The 19,458-nt window shown below is 43.4% G+C and overlaps 2 protein-coding genes across 6 annotated transcripts in view; one reads left to right on the forward strand and one right to left on the reverse strand.

Moving 5' to 3' along the window:
- The window catches only part of Mtfr1 (mitochondrial fission regulator 1), a 33,045-nt gene extending 23,346 nt beyond the window's left edge, over positions 1-9,699 (forward strand). For all 3 annotated transcript variants that reach the window (XM_006974730.4, XM_076563666.1, XM_042270666.2), the window contains 5 exons: positions 906-1,021; positions 5,071-5,303; positions 6,909-7,149; positions 8,081-8,249; positions 8,902-9,699. In XM_006974730.4, the coding sequence (XP_006974792.1) occupies positions 906-1,021; positions 5,071-5,303; positions 6,909-7,149; positions 8,081-8,249; positions 8,902-8,958 (816 nt within the window). In that variant the 3' untranslated portion in view covers positions 8,959-9,699. The remainder of the gene's footprint in view (positions 1-905; positions 1,022-5,070; positions 5,304-6,908; positions 7,150-8,080; positions 8,250-8,901) is intronic.
- Positions 9,700-16,602: 6,903 nt separating this feature from the next.
- Positions 16,603-19,458, reverse strand: part of Pde7a (phosphodiesterase 7A) — an 88,583-nt gene continuing 85,727 nt past the window's right edge. For all 3 annotated transcript variants that reach the window (XM_076563664.1, XM_076563663.1, XM_076563665.1), the window contains exon 13: positions 16,603-18,351. In XM_076563664.1, the coding sequence (XP_076419779.1) occupies positions 18,146-18,351 (206 nt within the window). In that variant the 3' untranslated portion in view covers positions 16,603-18,145. The remainder of the gene's footprint in view (positions 18,352-19,458) is intronic.

Raw genomic sequence — 19,458 nt, forward strand, 5'->3', positions numbered from 1 at the left:
TTAGGGTAGAGGGCGTCCATCATGTTGGGGAAGGCATTGCGGGGTGTGTGTGTGTGTGTGTGTGTGTGTGTGTGTGTGTGTGTGTGTGTGTGTGTGTGTGTCAGGTGACGCCCTTTGCAGTCAGAAAACAGAGAAGCTTGCTTGCTGATACCCATTGGCTCCCTTCTTAACCACATCTAGAGTAAGTCTTCCCTCCTCACTGGAACCAAGAGGTGTGTCTTCCGTTTTTTCCTTTCTTTAAGACACGATTATGCTGTGTATCCATGGCAGGCCTGGAACTCACTTTGTAGACCAGGTTGGCCTTGAACTCGCTGAGACCTACCTACTTCTGCCTCCCAAGTGTTCTGGGTGGTCTTAAATGCAGTCACTGATAAGAATATTAACTACCACCATCACTAGTGCAATAGTATTCACCACACACAGGTGGGCTAGCCAGTGCTAACATCACCATCACTAGTGCACAGAGCGTTCACCACAGGTGGGCTTGTTGACTCTGGGCCCTCCATGTTTGCTTCCCTGAGTCTCTCCAGGAAACAGTGGCCTCTTTGGTTTGTTTTGGGCGCTAGAGGGCTGGGCCCTGAGTGCCGGGGAAGTGTCCTGTTGCTAAGCTGCACTCCTAGCTCCAAGTCAGACTTGTAAGACTTAGAATCTACACTTTTCCTTACGCTTTTGGATGAACGAAGGAAATGAATTATGATGTGAAACTTGGGTAATGTTAAATTGTAATCCAGAGGTTGTGAGCCAGGGCTGGGTGGCCTGTGATGTAAGTGGCCAGCCCTTTCATGGAGGCCTGCCATGGAGCTACTGGACAGCCATGTGTTCTAACACCGGCTGACAGTATCTCTTTGGTTTTTAATTTTCTGTGAAATTTCACAGATAAGGAACTTTCTCTTTGTAACTTCCAGCTTACCAGCCATGCCACAGAAGGGAGTCCTGCCCACCCAGGAGAGGATGTGGTGGCATCGTTTGCTGATGTTGGATGGGTAGCCACAGAAGAAGGAGAGTGCTCAACAAGACTCAGGTTGGTTTGGAAGGCTGCTGGGGCAGAGAGGCAGTGTCCTCTGTTTCCACGGACCTGTTGGAATACTTTAAGATCCTGTGTGAGGGTATCTGGCCCTGCTCTTCTTTTCTTGAACAGTCTTCTTTGTGGTTTATTTTTCGGAATCTAGTATTTGTAAAGTTCCCAAGAACATATGTCCTAAGTCCTTATGAACCACAGAATTTCCTTCCATTCAGGAAGTTACATTCTAGTATAAGGGGCCAGAAAGAACTGTCAACGCTAGGTGACAATAGTTTCACTGGAGCACAGCGATCCATCAGATCATAGGGCACTTGTGTACTTGGAGAATGTTTCTTAAAAACTGTATCAGGATTGTGTCATGTGATGGGAGTCACAGGAGGGAACAGAGAGTGTTAGAATGTCCACTCTGCATCCAGTCTGCGAAAGTTACTCAGCACATACTCTCCACTGGGCACAGAGCAGACACAGTCAGGTAAGAGACACTGCACTGGAGGAGGTCCCAGGGGAAGTCAGGGCTCCTGATAGTGGAGAAAGTCCCTGCATGAGGAGGGAAGTTAGCTTGGCTTCTTGAGAAGTGGGTGCCAGAGCCGAATGTTGAGGGGCCAGCAGGAGGTAAACAGATGGGAGGGCTGTTTCTCAAAGGGTGGAGATCTTATTTACAGGTCAGCTGAGACACCTGAGACTGTCTTAAAGTCAAGCCAAGAGTGCCTTCTCTTTACATCACAGAAGACTGATAATTGTCCTAGTTAAGGTTACTGTTGTTGTCATGAAACACCATGAACCAAAAGTAACTTGGGGAGGAAAGGGTTTTTATTTCACTCACAGTTCCATAGAACAGTTCATCATCAAAAGCAGTGAGGGTAGGAACTCAAGCAGGGTAGGAATCTGGAGGCAGGAGCTGATGCAGTGGCCATGGAGGGGTGCTGCTTACTGGCTTATTCCCCAAGGCTTGCTTAGCCTGCTTATAGAACCCAGGACCACCAGCCCAGGGGTGACCCCACCCACAGCAGGCTGGGCCCTCCCCCATCAGTCACTAAGAAAATGCCCAAAAGGCTTGTCTGTTTATAGCCAATCTGGGGCAGTGGTTCTCAACTGTTGGTCTTGACCCTCTTTGTAGGTTAGACAACCCTTTCATAGGGGAAAACATAGATATTTACATTATGATTCATAACAGTAGCAAAATTAGTTATGAAGTAGCAACAAAAATAATTTTATGGTTGGGGGTCACCACAACATGAGGAACTGTATTAAGGGTTCGCAGCATTAGGAAGGTTGAGAACCACGGTTCTGGAGGCATTTTCTCAATTGATGGTCCTTCCTCTCAGATGACTCCAGCTGTATCAAGTTGCCGTAAGACAAACCAGCACAGTAATAAAGTTAGGTAATGTCAGAGCATCGTACTTTACCCAAGAGCCTGTGCTTTTCTGCCTTAGCATATGTGGGAGCCAAGTGGAACAGGTAAAACAAGAAATCTCACTAGCAGAGCCGGTGTGGTGAAATGATTTTAAAGGAACATCATAGCTGTTTTCTGTTTTTTAAACATCTGTGCTAGATACTTCTTTTTGTTTTTATATTTGTTAAGATTTCAGTCAAATGAAGCCGGGCGGTGGTGGCGCACGCCTTTAATCCCAGCACTCGGGAGGCAGAGGCAGGTGGATCTCTGTGAGTTCGAGGCCAGCCTGGTCTACCAAGTGAGTTCCAGGAGAGGCGCAAAGCTACACAAGAGAAACCCTGTCTCGAAAAAACCAAAAAAAAAAAAAAAAAGATTTCAGTCAAATGAAAAGGGAAAGGATAATATTCATCTATAGTCATTATGTAGAAATGTAATCCTTACTTTGTGTATGTGTGTGCTGTGTGCTTGTTCGTGTCTGTTGACATATATGCACAAACACAAATGTGTGAAGGCCAGAGGTCAGCCTCAGGTATTCTTCTAGTACTGTCCATCTTGTGTTTTGAGACAAAATCTCTCTAGGACCTGGGCCTGCAGATAAGGCTAGGCTGCCTGGCCACTGAGTCCCAAGGATCCACCTTTCTCTGCCTCCACAGTGCTGAAGCTACAAGCATGTACACCCACACCTAACTTTTCACATGAGTTTTAGGGATCAAACTTAGGTCCACAAGGTTGTGCAGCAAGCACTTTCTATTAACTAAATGATCTCTAGACCCTCTTGTTTTTTGAGACAGGATCTCATGTAGCCCAATGTGGCCTTGAGCTTATGGAATGAAGGATGATTGATTTTGAACTCTCTCCTGCTTCTGCCACCACAATCCAGGGATTGAAGGCATAGTCTGTTGTACCTAGTCCTGTGCAGTGTTGGAAGCCAGCGCCTTGTGCATGCTGAACCAGTACTCCACTGACTGAAGTGCATTATATCCTCAGCCCTCAGATGGGGTTTCTCTGTGTAGGCCGGGCTAGCTTTGTACTCGTGACCTATGGCTTCATCCTCTCAAGTTCTGGGATGACAGGCATGTGTCACCATGTGCAGCCTTTGGAAGTTTTTGTGAAGGTTTATTTTTCACTCATCTTTTAAACCAATTTCCTCATTTGTTCGTCTCAGTGTCAAGGTAAAAAAGGAAGCAGTAATCAAGGCTTCAGAACCCAAACGCTTCGCTATTGCACACATATTCCAAATTAAATAAAGTTACTACTATGATGCTAGGTGGGCTAAGGACTGGGGAAGAACAGGCATTTATTCTTGAAATTTTTTTGTTTAAATCTTGTAGGTGAAAAGGCAACTTGCAAACATTTTAACTTACTCATAAAGAGATTTGAATGAAACACCAAGATTCAGTTCTAATGCTTAAAGCTAAGAGTCATTTATACAGTTCTCAAGCAAAAACAAAACACCAATATCAAGTTAAGCAAAAGTTAAATTGAATGTTGCCTAAAGGACTTGATTAATACCCGTGATTAGTAACATTTGATTATTTAAAGTAAGCATGGTGGCATAGGCATGTAATCTCAGAACTTGAGGGTAGATGTTGGGGTATCCTTGAAAGCTGGGTTGCCTAGAGAGTTTTAAATCAGCCAGAGCTTCGAAGTGAGTGAGCCCCTTCCTCAAAAACAAAAAACAAACAAGAATTAGTCTGATTGCATGTGATAGAGAAGCTATGAGGAAAGAGGTCTGGATAATGTGGCAGCCCACTTTTCTTGCCAGATGGTTTATTTTCTGTCTCAGAAATCTCTAAGCATGGCTGGTGTCGTGGAGCCAGCCTTGCCAGTCTACAGTGTGTGCTGCCACATTACCTGCTCTCACTAATACCGCTGTGCACTGCACTGGTCTCAGCGCAGAGGAAGGCTGACGCTTGGCTGCCTGCAGCTGTTGTTGACTAGTTCTGTCTGGAGCTCTATTAGCCTGGTCAGCTACATGGTCCCCAAACTGCAAGAGAAACTGGAAAGTGCAGTCTTTAAGCTGGGCACAATGCAACTCTTTCTGCTTTTTGTAGCACAGGTTGGCTTCCAACTTACTGTGTAGTCCAGACTACTTTGAATTAGCAATCTTTGTACCAGGAATTGCTTCCTGTACTCATGAAGTTCTTCTGGTTTTGTAGTGTTTCCAGTGACTGGCAGATCAGAGCCAGGGAACAGTGTTTGCAATGTTCAGACTTTCACAGCATGGGTATAAGGGGATATGACACTGATTCCCCTTTCCTTTCCGTTTCTGGGATGTGGTTAGCTTATACTGTCCTCATATTTCTTGTTTGATGTGTCTTGTCAAACATGAGGAATGCTGGCACTAGGGGCAGAAGCCAGGACCCTGAGGGGGGGGGGCTCATAAATTTCTGGTTGATCTGTCGGTTATGATTAGATTACCATTTAGAAGATGGAAATTGTCTTAGTTGAAGCTGAAACAGAACACAGACCATCAGCAGCTTGTCTGGGCTCCTGTGGTGCCTCTTGACAGTGGTGGATTAGCACTGTAGGCAGAGGAGTGGGGAGGTGCTGGCCTGTAGCTGGAGAACGCTACCTTGTGTGATAGCATTGTGTGGGTATCTACTCAGGTCTCCTTAACAGCCCTGTGATGGCCACCTTTATGTTTTCCTTGCAGGGCAGAGGTCAGATCCAAGTCTTCCCCCGAGGATGACCTTCCTTGCTTTGAGAAGCCCCCAAGCAGGCACGTTTCCTTACCAAACTTGTCTCAGGATGAGCATCCTCCAAAGACAACACTGGCCAGTGAGGAGGCCTTGCAGAAGATCTCCGCTCTTGAGAATGAGCTCGCTGCCCTTCGAGCTCAGATTGCCAAGATTGTGACCCTACAGGAGCAACAGAGTCTCAGTGCAGGTGTGTGGCTCCTGTGCTGACTGCTTGTGATTAGCCAACAGGTAGATGAAGGAAGGACAGTGCGAGCTATGAGTCTTCTTCAGTCCATCTACTGTGAACCTGGGGTGTGTGTGTGTGTGTGTGTGTGTGTGTGTGTGTGTGTGTGTATGCCTTTGTGTTTGAGAAGATGACTAGGGAATTATCTACTTGGCAAACACTGAAATGCCTGCTGAAGTGTGCTGTTATATGAATGGCTGCTTTATGGGAAGCTTAGCTCCCTCCATCTGATAACCACTTCTCAGACGTGAGGACAGCCCAGTTGTGAAAAGAACCAGTTTCTGGGTGGGACTTGTGCCAAGTGCTGTTTATGTTTGCATGGCTTGAGGTAAACACCTGATATTTCACCTCTCTTTCCTGCTCTAAGTTAGGTATAACAGTACCCATGTTACCAAGTGTCTGTGCCATTAAGTATGGAAAGTAAATAAATGCACACAGCAGATACCTAATGGCCATTCTCTTCCTCTTGTCCAGAGTAGAAACCAGATTCAGGACTTTTGATTTAATACTGTTGGCTTAATTAGTGTGGCGGTTTTTTCCATGAAGAGACTGGCCTTGAAATCCTAGCCTGCCAGTCTGTTGGAAAGTAGTGCTTGTTTTCCCTCTTTTCTTCAAAGCAAGTGCCCTGTGTTTGAATCATCTTGGAATCCCCATGCAGTGTGGCATGATGAGGAAAGGTGCTTTGGGCCCTGAGCACGGGAAGGTGAGGGGTCATCTTTTAGTGATTTGCATAGACTGCTCTGTTACCTTGGAAGTGTTTTCTTTACCTCCCTCTGCTGGTAGACTAGGAAACTACCATAAATGGGAGCTAACTGGAGTTGGTTGAGATGTCTTAGTTACAATCTAAATACTCCAGTAAAACTCTCCACACATAACTGTTGCCCCCACGTGCTCATCAGTACAGTTCTGCAGCAGAGAAAGCTAACTTGAATTAGGTGAAACAATGAATTTTAGGCTTTTTATTTCTTTTTTGTTTGAAAATTAAGTGTAATACTGTTTTGTGGGACAAGGTTTTCTTCTATGTCTCTGACTGGCCTGGAATTCATTATCTAGATCAGGTTGGCCTTGAACTGGTATGATCTTCCTGCTTCCTTCTCCCAAGTGCTGACATCATAGGCATGTACCCAAAAGCACACGGCTATGATGCAAGTTTTTGTGATACTTGACAATAGTTCTGAATTGTCCAGCGTGTATTGAGGACAAATGTTTTCAAGTATAGACTGCTTTATTATTATTATTATTATTTTATTATTATTATTTTATTATTATTATTATTTTGCTGAGTGATTATGCTGTGTACCACAAACAGATGCATCTAAAATCTCAAAACCACCTTTATTCATTTGAAGGAGACATCTCCATCGGGTGAGTTTACCTTCAGTGGAGTAGTAGCTCAGATTCAGACACTTTTCAGCAATTGAACTGCATTTTCCTTATAGAACTGAGATTCTTTTTTAAGGATACTGCTTTTAGGAATACAGAAGTCTGTTACATACTTTTGCTTTAAAAAGTGATGTTTTCTTGCCTGGTACCAGAAAGTTTATGTTTGTTTCTTTGTTTCCTCTGTAGGTCACTCAGATTCCTCCACGGTAGCACCACCACCCCCTCCTCCTCCTCCTCCCCCTCCCCCGCCCCCTCCCCCACCACTCCACCAAAGTCTGTCTGCTGTTGATCTGATTAGAGAGCGAAGAGAGCAGAGACTCAGTGCTGGAAAGACTTTGGTGAAGAGCCACCCAAAGCCACCTGACATGCCAAATATGCTTGAGATCCTTAAAGATATGAACAGTGTGAAGCTACGGTCAGTCAAGAGGTGAGGTGCTGCCCTTCGTTCTTGCTTCCCATCTGTCTTGTGGGGCCAGTGCTGTCTCAGAAATGTTCACAAAGTGACTGCCAGGTACCATTTTCCCTTCAAGAGAAGTTAGCAGCTCCAAAGACTTCTCCATACAGAACAGCCAAGGGCAGGCTTCTCAGTTCCACCAAGTGTTATCCTCTAGACCAGGATGGCCTCGAACTCTCAGCGATCTGCCTGCCTCTGCCTCTCTCTGTCTCCTGAGTGTTAGCATTAAAGGCATGTGCCATCACCCTCTGGCCATAAACTCATATCTTTAAAAAAGTTTACCTATTTTAAGAAAAAGTTCTAGGGCTGGAGAGAAGGCTTAGTGGTTAAGAGCACTGGCTGCTCTTTCAGAAGACCTAGGTTCAATTCCCAGCACCTACATGACAGCTCTCAACCATCTCTAGTGGGACCTGATGCCCTCTTCTGGCATAAAATTGTACATGCAGATAGAACACTCGCATTCTTAAATTAAAAAAAAAAAATCTTAAAAAAGAAAGGCTCCATATGTGTGTTGGGAAGTCAGAAGACAACATGTGGGAGTTGGTTCTTGCCTTCCATGGGAGTCCTGGGGATTGGATTCAGTCTTCAGTCTTGGTGGCAGACACCTTTACTTGCTGAGTCATCTCATTACCCACGTGTGGATTCTTTATTGTGAATACTCACTCAGTGAAGGCATGCTCTGCCCCTCTCTTAGAGGCACTGGACACCTGTGGAAGATGAAGCCCTGACTGCCCTCAGTGGCTCTTTAGCTGATTGTGCACTCTCATGTTGAGCTATGAAGTCCAGTGCTTCCCCCTGCTGCTAGTAGTGACTAGGTCACAAAGAAACTGCTGTCCACAGAGAACCTCCATGAGGGACATTCACATATTGACCTGTCCCTTTGGTTTCTGCTTCCTTCTCAAAGGTCAGAGAAAGATGTCAAGCCTAGGCCAGTAGATACTACTGACCCTGCTGCCCTCATAGCAGAGGCTCTGAAAAAGAAGTTTGCTTATCGCTATCAACACAGTAGTCAAGGTGAAGTTGAAAGAGAAATTCCAAAGCCAGAGTCAGAGGCCACCTCAGAGTCAGCCCTGGTGAGTATTAGCAAGTGAGGTGGTGATTGGTATTCAGGTCACCCATGTGTTTCCCCTGCATGATGCACTGGGTCCTATTTTCTACCTGTATGGAGATTGTAGCTAGCTGGGTGGGAAAGGTGATTCTTTTGTCCGTTTGAGACTTGAAATCCAGATTGGCCTTGAACTTGGGTTGTAGCTAGACTGGCTTAAGTCCTGATCTTAACACCACCACCTCCATGTGCTAGGATTAAAGGAGTTGTGCCACTGTGCCCTGCAAGGACATCTTTGTTTCTGCTTTTCTCACTGTAAAAGCTAGCTGTAAAAACTTACAGAGAAGTATAAGTGGAAAAAAGCAAAGCCTACCCTGAATTTCCCTGCAAGCTTTTATTTGTATTTAAGAATAAAATGAAATTCAACCTGATAAAATTTTCATTATGACAGTGTATAGTGTTTGTATTCAAATTTTAAGATTTACTCAAAATCAAACAGGATCATTTTCTCCCAGGGGCACCCTGTGAGTTTTCCTAGTGAGATCTGACATGGACTTGGAAGGTGTGTGCCAGGTCTCTCAGAGACTGAGCAGACAGCTCCAATACTAATTCCTTTCTGCCCAGTGTTTGCATGAAGATACCTATTGACCTAGTTCATGCTTTTTTCTTTTCTTTTCCAGTTTGGCCCACATATATTGAAGTCTACAGGGAAAATGAAGGCTTTAATTGACTCCTAATGGACAATGAGTTCAGAAAGACTCCTGTTTCACCTGTTGGCTTGCAGAGCTGAGTCTGACTAGGAGAAATCACCAGTATTTAGTAAATTCCTGGCTGTAGTATTCATTGGTCTCCTTAGCCTAATTAGGAGTAAGAAGTAGTGAAGCCATAGGAGTTGGGTTGACTCTCATGAGATGGTCAGTTCTAGAGCTCTCCTTAACACAATGATTATGACATGTTTTTAAATAGGTAGCCAGGCTTTATCTTCCAGCCTCAAAAGCATTTGTAGGGCTTCAGGATACAAACAGGCCATTTGTGGATGTTGCTGTGCATTCTCAATTCTTAACACTAATATCTGTGCAAATGTTTTATATGCACACATTTGGATATACAACTTATGTAAAAACTTGTTATGAATGGCATCAGTGAGAACACTGTTATCTTCATCTTCGAGTTGATTGGTCCGTGACAAAACAGCTGGTGTACCCTGTTATGAGAGTAGAGTACTGGAGGTGGGAATGCCCCAACAGAACTTAGAAATGTTCTCACATTTTTTTCCTCTTGGAGCTGAGTTTACATAAGCAGTAGCAAATGTTTACTGCTGAGTTTCCATATTGCTTTCTGTTAGAGGGAAGTGAGGGCCAGGAAGGCTGCTTAAACCTCATTGCCACCCAATACTGGGAAGCAAATGTACTTCTCAAGTGGTAACAATCAAATTATTGAATTAAAATAACTTTGTAAATAAAAGCCAGAATGTATCATCTTTCTTTTCAGTTTAATGAGTGGCCTCATGAAGATGATTTATTGCTAAATTAACAATTGTCTTAGTTAAGTTTACTGTTGCCATGATGAAACACCATGAACCAAAAGCAACTTGGGGAGGAAAGGGTTTATTTCATTCACAGTTCCATAGAACAGTTCATCATCAAAAGTGGTGAGGGCAGGAACTGAACAGAACAGGAACCTGGAGGCAGGAGCTGATGCAGAGGCCAAGGATTAGTGCTGCTTACTGGCTTGCTCCCCTGGCTTGCTCAGCCTACTTTCTTATAGAACCCAGGACCACCAGCCTAGGGGTGACCCCACCTACAGCAGGCTGGGCCCTCCCCATCAATCACTAATTGAGAAAATGCCCTACAACTGGATCTTACGGAGGCGTTTTCTCATTGAGGTTTCCCCCTTCCTGATGGCTCTGGCTTGTCAAGCACACACAAAACTAGCCAGCACAACAACACAAAATGTTAGCATAACTAAATTTATACATTTTAAATACTGGTCAACATATCCTTCACAATGAAACATTACTGAATAGGTGAATAGATTCCCTTTCAGCTGTTTATCATTGGTCAGCTGATGAATTGCATTATGCAGATAAACCTTAGGTGTTACTAGAAAGTTGAAAACTGCCTTTATTATCTAGGGCTTGAAAGGACTTGTTATAATTTAAAGTACTTAATAAGTTTTCATGATTTTTTGTGTTTCCAATAAGCTCAACTATCTTTAATATCACAATCTCTTACTTTGAATAAATATTTGGATTATTTAAATCTAGCAACTAGTTGTTCTTCCCAGGAGAATTAAGAAATGGGAAGTGTAGATAGGTATTTTAAGTTATTGAAAATATGTGTTCTAAATCTTAAAGATTGAGCTATTTTCATAGTTTATTTAGTTTAAAATGTGGTATGTTATTGATGTATATTGTTTCTAAATGTTTTATATGGTTTGAAACTGTCTTTTATGAGATTCAGAAAATTCACCTGACCACATATTTTGACCTAAGAAACTTATTTATTCAATAATACAATATTTATATCAGTATTGAATTTGGCTAGTATTCCAATATATGAAAGTTACTATTTTACAATAAAGCAACCTGTTGAATTTTCTTTTGACTATACTATTATCTTTGTACATTTACCTCCCTTCTCTCTGCTTTCCTCACCTCCTTTCCTGTGTAGCTAAGGTTCTTTGTGCAGCACTTGTGGCTTTAGGGTAACTTGTAGTGCATTTTTAAGCAGCGATAGCTTCCTTAATGAGCTGTGTTATCTATCATTCACTTTCCTCTTAGACTGGTTTTAATGCAGGAAAGCCACCCCAGAGGCCTGAATGAAACACAACATACAGCTAAGGAAAGAGTTCTTAAAGTAGAGGAACTTTGCATCTGAAAGAGCTGTAGTGACAGCTCATAGACAGCAAGTAAGAGTCAGAGCACTGGATTTGGAGCCATACACGATCGTGGACAAGTGAATTTATTCTGGAGCCATTGAGATCCCTGTCTCAAAAACAGGGTTTAAACTTCTAGTAGTTTACACCATTCTGAGCTCCTCTTGAGCCTGTTTCTTGGTTGTTCTTGGACAGTCCCCGGAAATCCTCTTAAGCAGGCTGGCACTTCACTGGTCTTAGTGGTACCTTGACAACAAATTCTAACAAAAACACCACAGCCAAGTAAGGACTCAGCATATTGTATTTTTCCGGAGGAAGTTGTCAGTAGTTCACTCCAGGACTAAGAGATGTTCCTCTAGCTACAAGTTCTTAGACTTTGTCTTTTGATAGATTTTTCTGGACTCTTGGAATAGTCAGATGGCCCTTTATGGTTAGAGCAGAACATGAGTGTAGTTTTAATATTCTCAGGGCAAAGGGTCAAGTAGCACTTTCCATTTCAAATCAAGTGGTTATGGTAGGGGAGCCATGATTACTTCATGGTGAAAAGCCATAATTTAAGGACAAAGGCCACTTTTTACAAAGTTTTCAACTAAGGTATAACATGTCTTTGTTCCCAATGGCCATCCCTGTTTACTGACCAGATGTTTTTATGAAAGAGTAAGTGGATCACATCCCAGGGGATTTTATATTAGAAACCAGTATCTTAAGGGGTGGGGGAAGGCCTCAAGTAGAGCTGGGAAGTCATTCTGAAGTACTGATGTTAGCAACAGAGCATACAGGTGTGTGTGTGTGACAGCACAAGGGTCACGTTAACCAGACGGTCCTTGTACTCCGCCCTCCCTGACACATGGAGCGTGGGCACAGACTTCTTCCAGAATCTGAATGGGAATCTCAAGACTGTGTGGACTTAAGAGCTCCAGGGTGTCATGAGGAAATGGACTAGCAGCCATCCCTTTAGTACTTACTAGCCCTTTGACCATGAGGTAAAGATTTCAGAAGTCAGGAAGATTGGGTACCTGGCTGAATGAAGGACTTAAACCCAGGTCTGCCATGCTGTGGGCACTACTCCTAAAAAATGACACTACATAATCCTGCTTCCTAAGGAGAAACAGGCAGAGGGAAGAAAACAGGAACCAAGAGCAAGGGAATGTGTGGTGGTATTGTGTTCCCCAAAATATTGTGTACCTTAATAAACTTATCTTGGGTCACAGAACAGAAAAGCCACTAGATACTTAAGATAGGCAGTGGTAGCACACACCTTTAATCCTAGCATTCCAGAGGCAGAAATCATGTGTTCAAGGATACAGCCAAGCATGGTGACTTTAATCTCAGAAAGCGAGCCTTTAATCCCAGGGAGGTGGTAGAAAGCAGAAAGGTATATAAGGCGTGAGGATCAGAAACTAGAAGAATTTGGCTGGTTCAGGCTTCTAGCAGCAGTTCAGCTGAGATTCATTCTGGATGAGGACTCAAAGGCTTCCAGTCTGAGGCAACAAGACCAGCTGAGGAACTGGTGAGGTAGCTGTGGCTTATTCTGATTCTCTGATCTTCCAGCATTCACCCCAATAACTGACCTAAGGTTTGATTTTATTAATAAGACTCTTTAAGATTCATGCTACAGGATGCACCCAGGATAGCTGAATTCCATTCCATGTCTCCTGAAGTTCAGCTTTGTAAAAGTGGTCCCCACTGCAACCCACAAATCTCTGGACAGCACCCCAGTTTACCTGAACCGATATGTCCACTACAATAGAACACTGAACTCCTTCCTGTTGTGGTGATTCCCAGGTAGAAAGTCCAGTTTTCATTCATTTTGTGTGACGGAGAGCCTTTTGCATGCCAGACAAAGGCTCTACCACTGAGCTGTATCCCAACACCTAAGAATCTGGAGCAGTTGATAAATGTATGTTTGTGTAATTCTCCTCATGCATGGCCCTAACTCATTTACAGGAATGGGTTCTTTGGGTGGCAATTATGTCTACAGATGGAGACCCCCGATGGGATTAGTGTTTTCAGAATAAGAAAATTGGCCGTTTATCCTACTGGCCATGTGAGAATGAACGAAGTTAGCAAGTCTGCAAGCCGGGAAGGAGGCCCCTTTCGGAACGACGGTCCTGGCACCTGATCACGCACCTTTCCAGTCCGTGAGCTGTCCTGTGCTACAACGTCTGAAGTAAACCGACAGGTAGACTTTGATGTTTCCTTCAAAACTTTATAATCTTTATAAATTTTAGGCAAGATAAAAAACTGTGATAGCATTACAGTTTTCTGAAATTTTTAAAGACGTGTCCAAACAGTGAAGAAATACTTCAAATTTATTTTACACACACACACATACACACACACACACACACACACACACACACACACACACACACACAAAGGAAGGAAGGAAGGAAGGAAGGAAGGAAGGAAGGAAGGAAGGAAGGAAGGAAGGAAGGAAAGAGTGTGAGAGCTTAAAGACAAGTACAAGATGGAATTTTTTAACAGACTACTGAATCAACTGAAAGCCACAAATGACTACGTCAGCAGGTTTCAATTTTAAGTTCACAGCCAATAATAAGCTGAATATTGAGAATAATGGCATTTCTCTTTCCCCTTCCATCCTACCAGATTCTAAAGATGGACTCCTGGGTAGTTTAGAAAACTTAGGGAGTTTAAAATTTAGTTGATAAAGTCAGTATTTTACTCAAAGTATCATTCTGAATATTGAAAACTGTATTTTATAATAAAATTTGAATGCTAAGTGACCTAGGTATTAAGAGATAAGAATGGTGTTAGTTTCATCATTAAGCCAGTCTCTCAAACAATACCCCAGCATTTCCCCTTCCTATGCAATTCTGAAAACTAATCACAAATATTTTCTTTCACCAAGAAAATTTGAAAGGAGATCCTGACTTGTAACTTGTAATGCTCTTTAAAATTCTAACACCCATTGTCACGTTCTGTGTACAACGGGAACCCAGACCTTGTTTACAATACAACTTTAGCACTACAAATTTACTTCTAGTAAATTTCTTATCCATAATCTGATAGCTAAAGGGTACATTCCACGGTAATTTGTTTACTGATGGCCCAATTTACACCCGCCCTACACCATGCACACTGAAGAACATGAGACCCTTTATATTTCTGTCAGCTCATCCCCATATTGCCCTCAGTGGTGGTGATCCCTCCTGAAGACCATGTCCCCTTGGGGGTCCTCCCAATGCCATGCAGGTTCTTAGTAAGGAATGGCTGCAGACCAAATCTCCATTGTAAGTTATGTTTCAAATACACAATGAAGATATGCTAACTAGTTTGAACATTTCTTTAAAAGCAGTATGAATTACATTAGTTACTGGTCTCAAGACATGACAAGCTTGTGACAGTTTTTAAGTCTTAAATCGGAAACATAAACATCAAAAAAGCATTGTGGGAAAAACCATTGCAGAAACTCAAAGGGATCACTAGCACCTCTAACCTATACCTCAGGTACAGGGTATTTTTTCCAGGTTTGCAAAGGACAAAAAATATAATTTTTGCTTTTTTTAAAAAAATACAAAGAGGCTTGTTACAAACCATTATGTTTAAGGTACAAATATTAAATGAGGAACCAGATTTGTAGTTAAGGTAGGACTTACTAAAATTTTGTTCTCACCCCTAAAGCCGACTCCCTCAACCACCCCCTCTTCAGTACTGGGCCGAGATTCCCAAATGGCTGCTACATCCTCAAAAATTCTTTGACATGTCCAATTTATCTTGAAATGTCATGAATTCTGCACTATGTATTTGCTTACTTTAAAAAAAAATGTGATCTAAATGTTTCCTTAAATTCTTCCAGAAGAACCAATTGTTCAAGGACTATAAGTCAAAGAAGCAGGAGGGTGACAGGTAATCCCCACACCAACTCTGATGGGTTTGGGAGCATCACCTACTTTCCTTTGAGAAGCTGTAAACAGGAAAGCGACACCTTGGCTTTAGTAACCTCCAGACCAGCACAAGCAGGGCAGAAGTAGACAGGCACCCCAGGTAGTGCAACCGCAGCCACCGAGGCCAGCTCAACAGAAAGGGGCTGAAGGAAGTAACAGATGCAGTGGAATTACCAATCAAGCTAACGTGGAGAAGCAACTAGGGGCAGAGAGCCTCTAGCACCCAGGGGAAGAGGGTACCCAGTCCACAGCTATGGGTATCAGCAGGTATCCCCACAGGGAGATGGATGCATGAGGAAACACATCCCTTGCTCACAATCCTTGCTCACTGACCGGCTGCTTCTAATTTGGCTTCTCAAGGAGATTTGCCTAAAGGGAGAGAATGATTGGTAGTTACATTTCTCATTGCAAGTTAAAATGCCAAGACTGTTCTTTACAATATCAGTTACTGTGAACTTGTTTAAGGTGAGTTTCTCATGAGCTGGGAAACAATCTATGAGCTTGCAGGAGTTTTTGTCAGGCCATGGACAAATCAAATATGCTGCCACTTTAGGAGGGACCAATTGGCTTTCTTCAGGAAATGACTGCTATCCTGTACTTATGCTGTCTAATAAGAGCCAAATGTGCTGGGCGGTGGTGGCGCATGCCTTTAATCCCAGCACTTAGGAGGCAGAGGCAGGCAGATCTCTGTGAGTTCAAGGCCAGCCTGGTCTACAGAGCAAGTTCCAGGAAAGGCACAAAACTACACAGAGAAACTCTGTCTCAAAAAACAAAACAAAACAAAACAAAACAAAAACCAACCAAACAAAAAAGAGCCAAATGTGAGTATGGACCACTTGAAATGAGACTAGTCTGAGTTGAGATGGGGTTTAAGTTTAAAATACAAAATTTAAATTTCAAAGACAACACCCCACTTAAAAAAAAAAAAGGTAAAGTATCTTTAAACATTATCATATGCCTAAATAAAATATTTTGGATATATTAGAATAAGATTATTGAAGTTCCATCTTTACGTAGAAAACAGGTACCACTCAAGTGGGTTCTGTAAACTTCTACTTTCTTCTAGAAATTAAGAACACAAATGTTTGACTTTAAAGTTTGCACTATATCCCTTTTAGTGAATTAGGCCTGGAAAGGCAGAAAGGCCACTCTTAACTGACATGGAAAATTAAAGGTACACACCTTTAATCCCAGGAGACAGAAGCAGGGAGATCTGCGTGAGTTTGAGGCCACCTGAGACTGGGGAGACCCTGTCTCAAAACAGTGAGTGGCTGTTGGTTATGTTGCTTTAAGAAGGCCAACATAAACACAGCTGATACTTTCAACCCTTTCCAAGGTGCGCTTTCCTAGGCAATTCCCAATTGCGGGAACAAAATGCTTTGAAGTCAAGTATCATCCACACTAGGCAAGACTGACCAAACTGAACCAGGCCTTGCCACACTTGTAGGGTGCAGAGAGTAAGGCCACATAAGCCAGAGGAGGTGTCTGCACACAGCCTAGACTGCAGAATACCCAGGAGTGAATGGACCAATGGCTGACTGACCACCTAGAAATTCAGCACATGCTTTCCAAAGGATTGAGTGGGAAGGTACAATGCAAAGATAAAAATGAGAAAAGACCGGTTTTTATTCATCAAAAGTTAACAGCAACAGGCACGTTTAAATGAGTACGGCAAAGCCTTTGACAAATGGCTTTACACTCAAGCTTCCTCCCAAGATGGCTGTTGCAACAAACTGTAAACATAATTAATAAACAGTCTTTTACAGTAACAAGGGAAATACAAATGAACTAAAAGAAAGCACCGTTTCTCAAACTAGATTACAGTTGTGCTTGCTCTACATAAAACCATTGAAAACAAATTACAAAAGTGGAATGTTTTGTCTAAAATTAGTCCTTAAATTTTATCCTAGAAAACGTCTATTCACATCAAAAAGCCCACCAAAGCATAACGTCTCATCAAAGGGAGGGACAAGAAAACAATGCACTTTTCCAATCAAAACGAGAAGTTTGGTCACTTAGCTTTGTGCATAGTTTAAGGCAACTGGAGCATCCTTCAGCTTGACCCACCTTCCCCTCCCCCATGTGGCTGCTCACTAGGTCACATTCTAAAACAATAAATAAAAGCTTACATTTCCAATCCCTTCCCACATGGATGGACAGAACATGCACAGCCATACATGCACAAACATGCACGCAAACACACACACACAGTCACACAACATACCTCTCACGCACTGCAGCGAAAGGGACTTTCGTTCCCTTGATCTGAAGGACACACTTCCCTACCCCACTTTATTTCGGACTGGCAAATACCCTGAGCTGAGATGGTGTGTTCAAGAGTCCACCTTTTCCTTGCATGTGCAGGTCAAGTGTACAGTAGTGAAAACAACATGCAGTGCCTTCACTGCAGTCTGGACACAGCCAGGACACTGGTGATCCCTCCCGCCCGCCCCATTACAAACGCAGTTCAAAATCTGCACTGCCCAACAGCACTGGAGTGAAACGCTCGGTGCCGGGTGATAACACTCCCTCTCCAGTGCTCACGACAAAACAGCGAACGAGAGGCTCTGAGGGCATCCAAAGAAGGAAAAAGGCAAACCACGGGAGAGCTGCAGGCTCCAGTTTGAGCGTGAATGTCTCAGTGGTTCCTTCACAATCATGCTCCAAGGCAATTTAGAACCAGTATTTCAGAGTTGATTTGTAAACATTTGAGTCTTGCCAGAGGCAGCAGAGGCTGGGCACTTCACATTTCTGTTTTCTCAGAGAGAAAATAGTGGAAGGGACGGATGCGCTGCTGTATCAGACAGGTAGACCAAGATTGCTGCGGAGATTCGATTCAAGTTTCAGAGCTTGGAGGACACATGCTGTGAAATCAGCAGCAAGTCTTCCTCTGTTAATCCTTTCTGGTTCTCCTGCTGAGCTTTGTATATTCAAGGTCTCACACAAAAGCCAGATGCATATTGCTGTATATTCAGGCTTATCATTAAAAAGTGGGCTCAAACAATCCAACCGAGAAACTCAATAATAAATAATGCTGGCATCAGTTCCCTGGAAACCCGGCAGTCAACCAGTTCTTCACCTCGAGATCCATTTCACAGTTCCACTCTTGCAGGAGGGAGTTCTCCCCACTGGTTCAGGGCTATGATAATCGATTTTCCTGAGTTAGTGACTGTGAGTTCAACTCAAATGCAGCAGTGGCGTCCTCGCCGCTGGGCTGCTGTCTTTGCAGCCCCTTCCAGCTGGCTTTATTCAGCCCCACATGTCCGAGCATTGTCTGTGACAGCCTCGTGTCTGAAAACCTGGCCCACTCCGTAAATAAAGGCTCCACTAGGTAAGTCATAAAACCTTGAGAAACGGGGGGAAAGTCATTAGTATACATATCTTGAATTGATCTTTAAAACATCTAGTTTTAATGTTCTTCAGTTCCACGCAAGTATTACCAGAATATCATTTTTCAAAAGGTCTGGGGGTGTGCATATGTCATTTACAAATCTGGTTCTCTTGGGTAACTGGGTGGTGCTCTAACCAGAGTGAGCTGGCCGACATTATCCCGCCTTTCCTGACTCTCAGCTGAACAACCACATCCTACTTAAGCTAATGGATGGTGGCCACACCAACTCTAAGGTTACTAGGACAGAACACAACTCAAGGGACATTCTCAGACAACTGCAGGCCAAGAGGGGCTCACTGGTGACTGCTTCACTCCTCAGGGATGGGATGTCACACCTGGCACGGCTTAGTATTTATACAAATGTCAAAACTCCTGAGTAGCAATGGTCTAAGAATCATGAGACTAGTTTTTGAAAAAATGACTAAAGTGAGACCAGCACAGTGCACACGGGGAGGTCAGAGGCCAGAGGCCAGCCTGCGGGAGCTGGTTCTGTCTAAGCCATGTGGGTCCCAGGGGTCACACTCAGGCTGTCAGGCTTGATGGCAGGTACATTCACCACTGAGCCATCTTGCCAGCCCTTGTTTTGTTGAGTATGACATACCCCTATATAGCTAAGAATGACCTTGAACTTCTGACCCTTCCTCCTCCACTCCGAAAATGGTGAGGTTATAGCCATGTATAGTCATGCCCAGCTAAAATCATGGCTCAAAAAACCACATATTTTTATTCATGTGTGTGTGCTGAGTGCCTTCGTATGTATTTGAGTGTCCTCAGAGACAGGCCAGGAGAGGGAGTTACGGGAGAGCCACCTGATGTGGTGCTTCCAACAGCTCTGGAGCAGCTGAGCCGTGGAAATCCTCTTTAGACTAGAGGGTAATTTCCTCAGGCAAGACGACATTACAGGGACTACCCCTTCGCCTAGCTTGCATATTTCACCTATTCTTTGGACTTGGGAATCCTTGAAAATCAGACAGCCGATTTGTTCACTGTCTCGTTAGCTCCACCAAGAGGAGATCCACAGAGTACAGCCTCAGCCACCGGAGCCAATGGCGACTCCTACA

This window comes from Peromyscus maniculatus, chromosome 2, assembly GCF_049852395.1.
Source record: "Peromyscus maniculatus bairdii isolate BWxNUB_F1_BW_parent chromosome 2, HU_Pman_BW_mat_3.1, whole genome shotgun sequence".
Taxonomy (NCBI): Eukaryota; Metazoa; Chordata; class Mammalia; order Rodentia; family Cricetidae; genus Peromyscus; species Peromyscus maniculatus.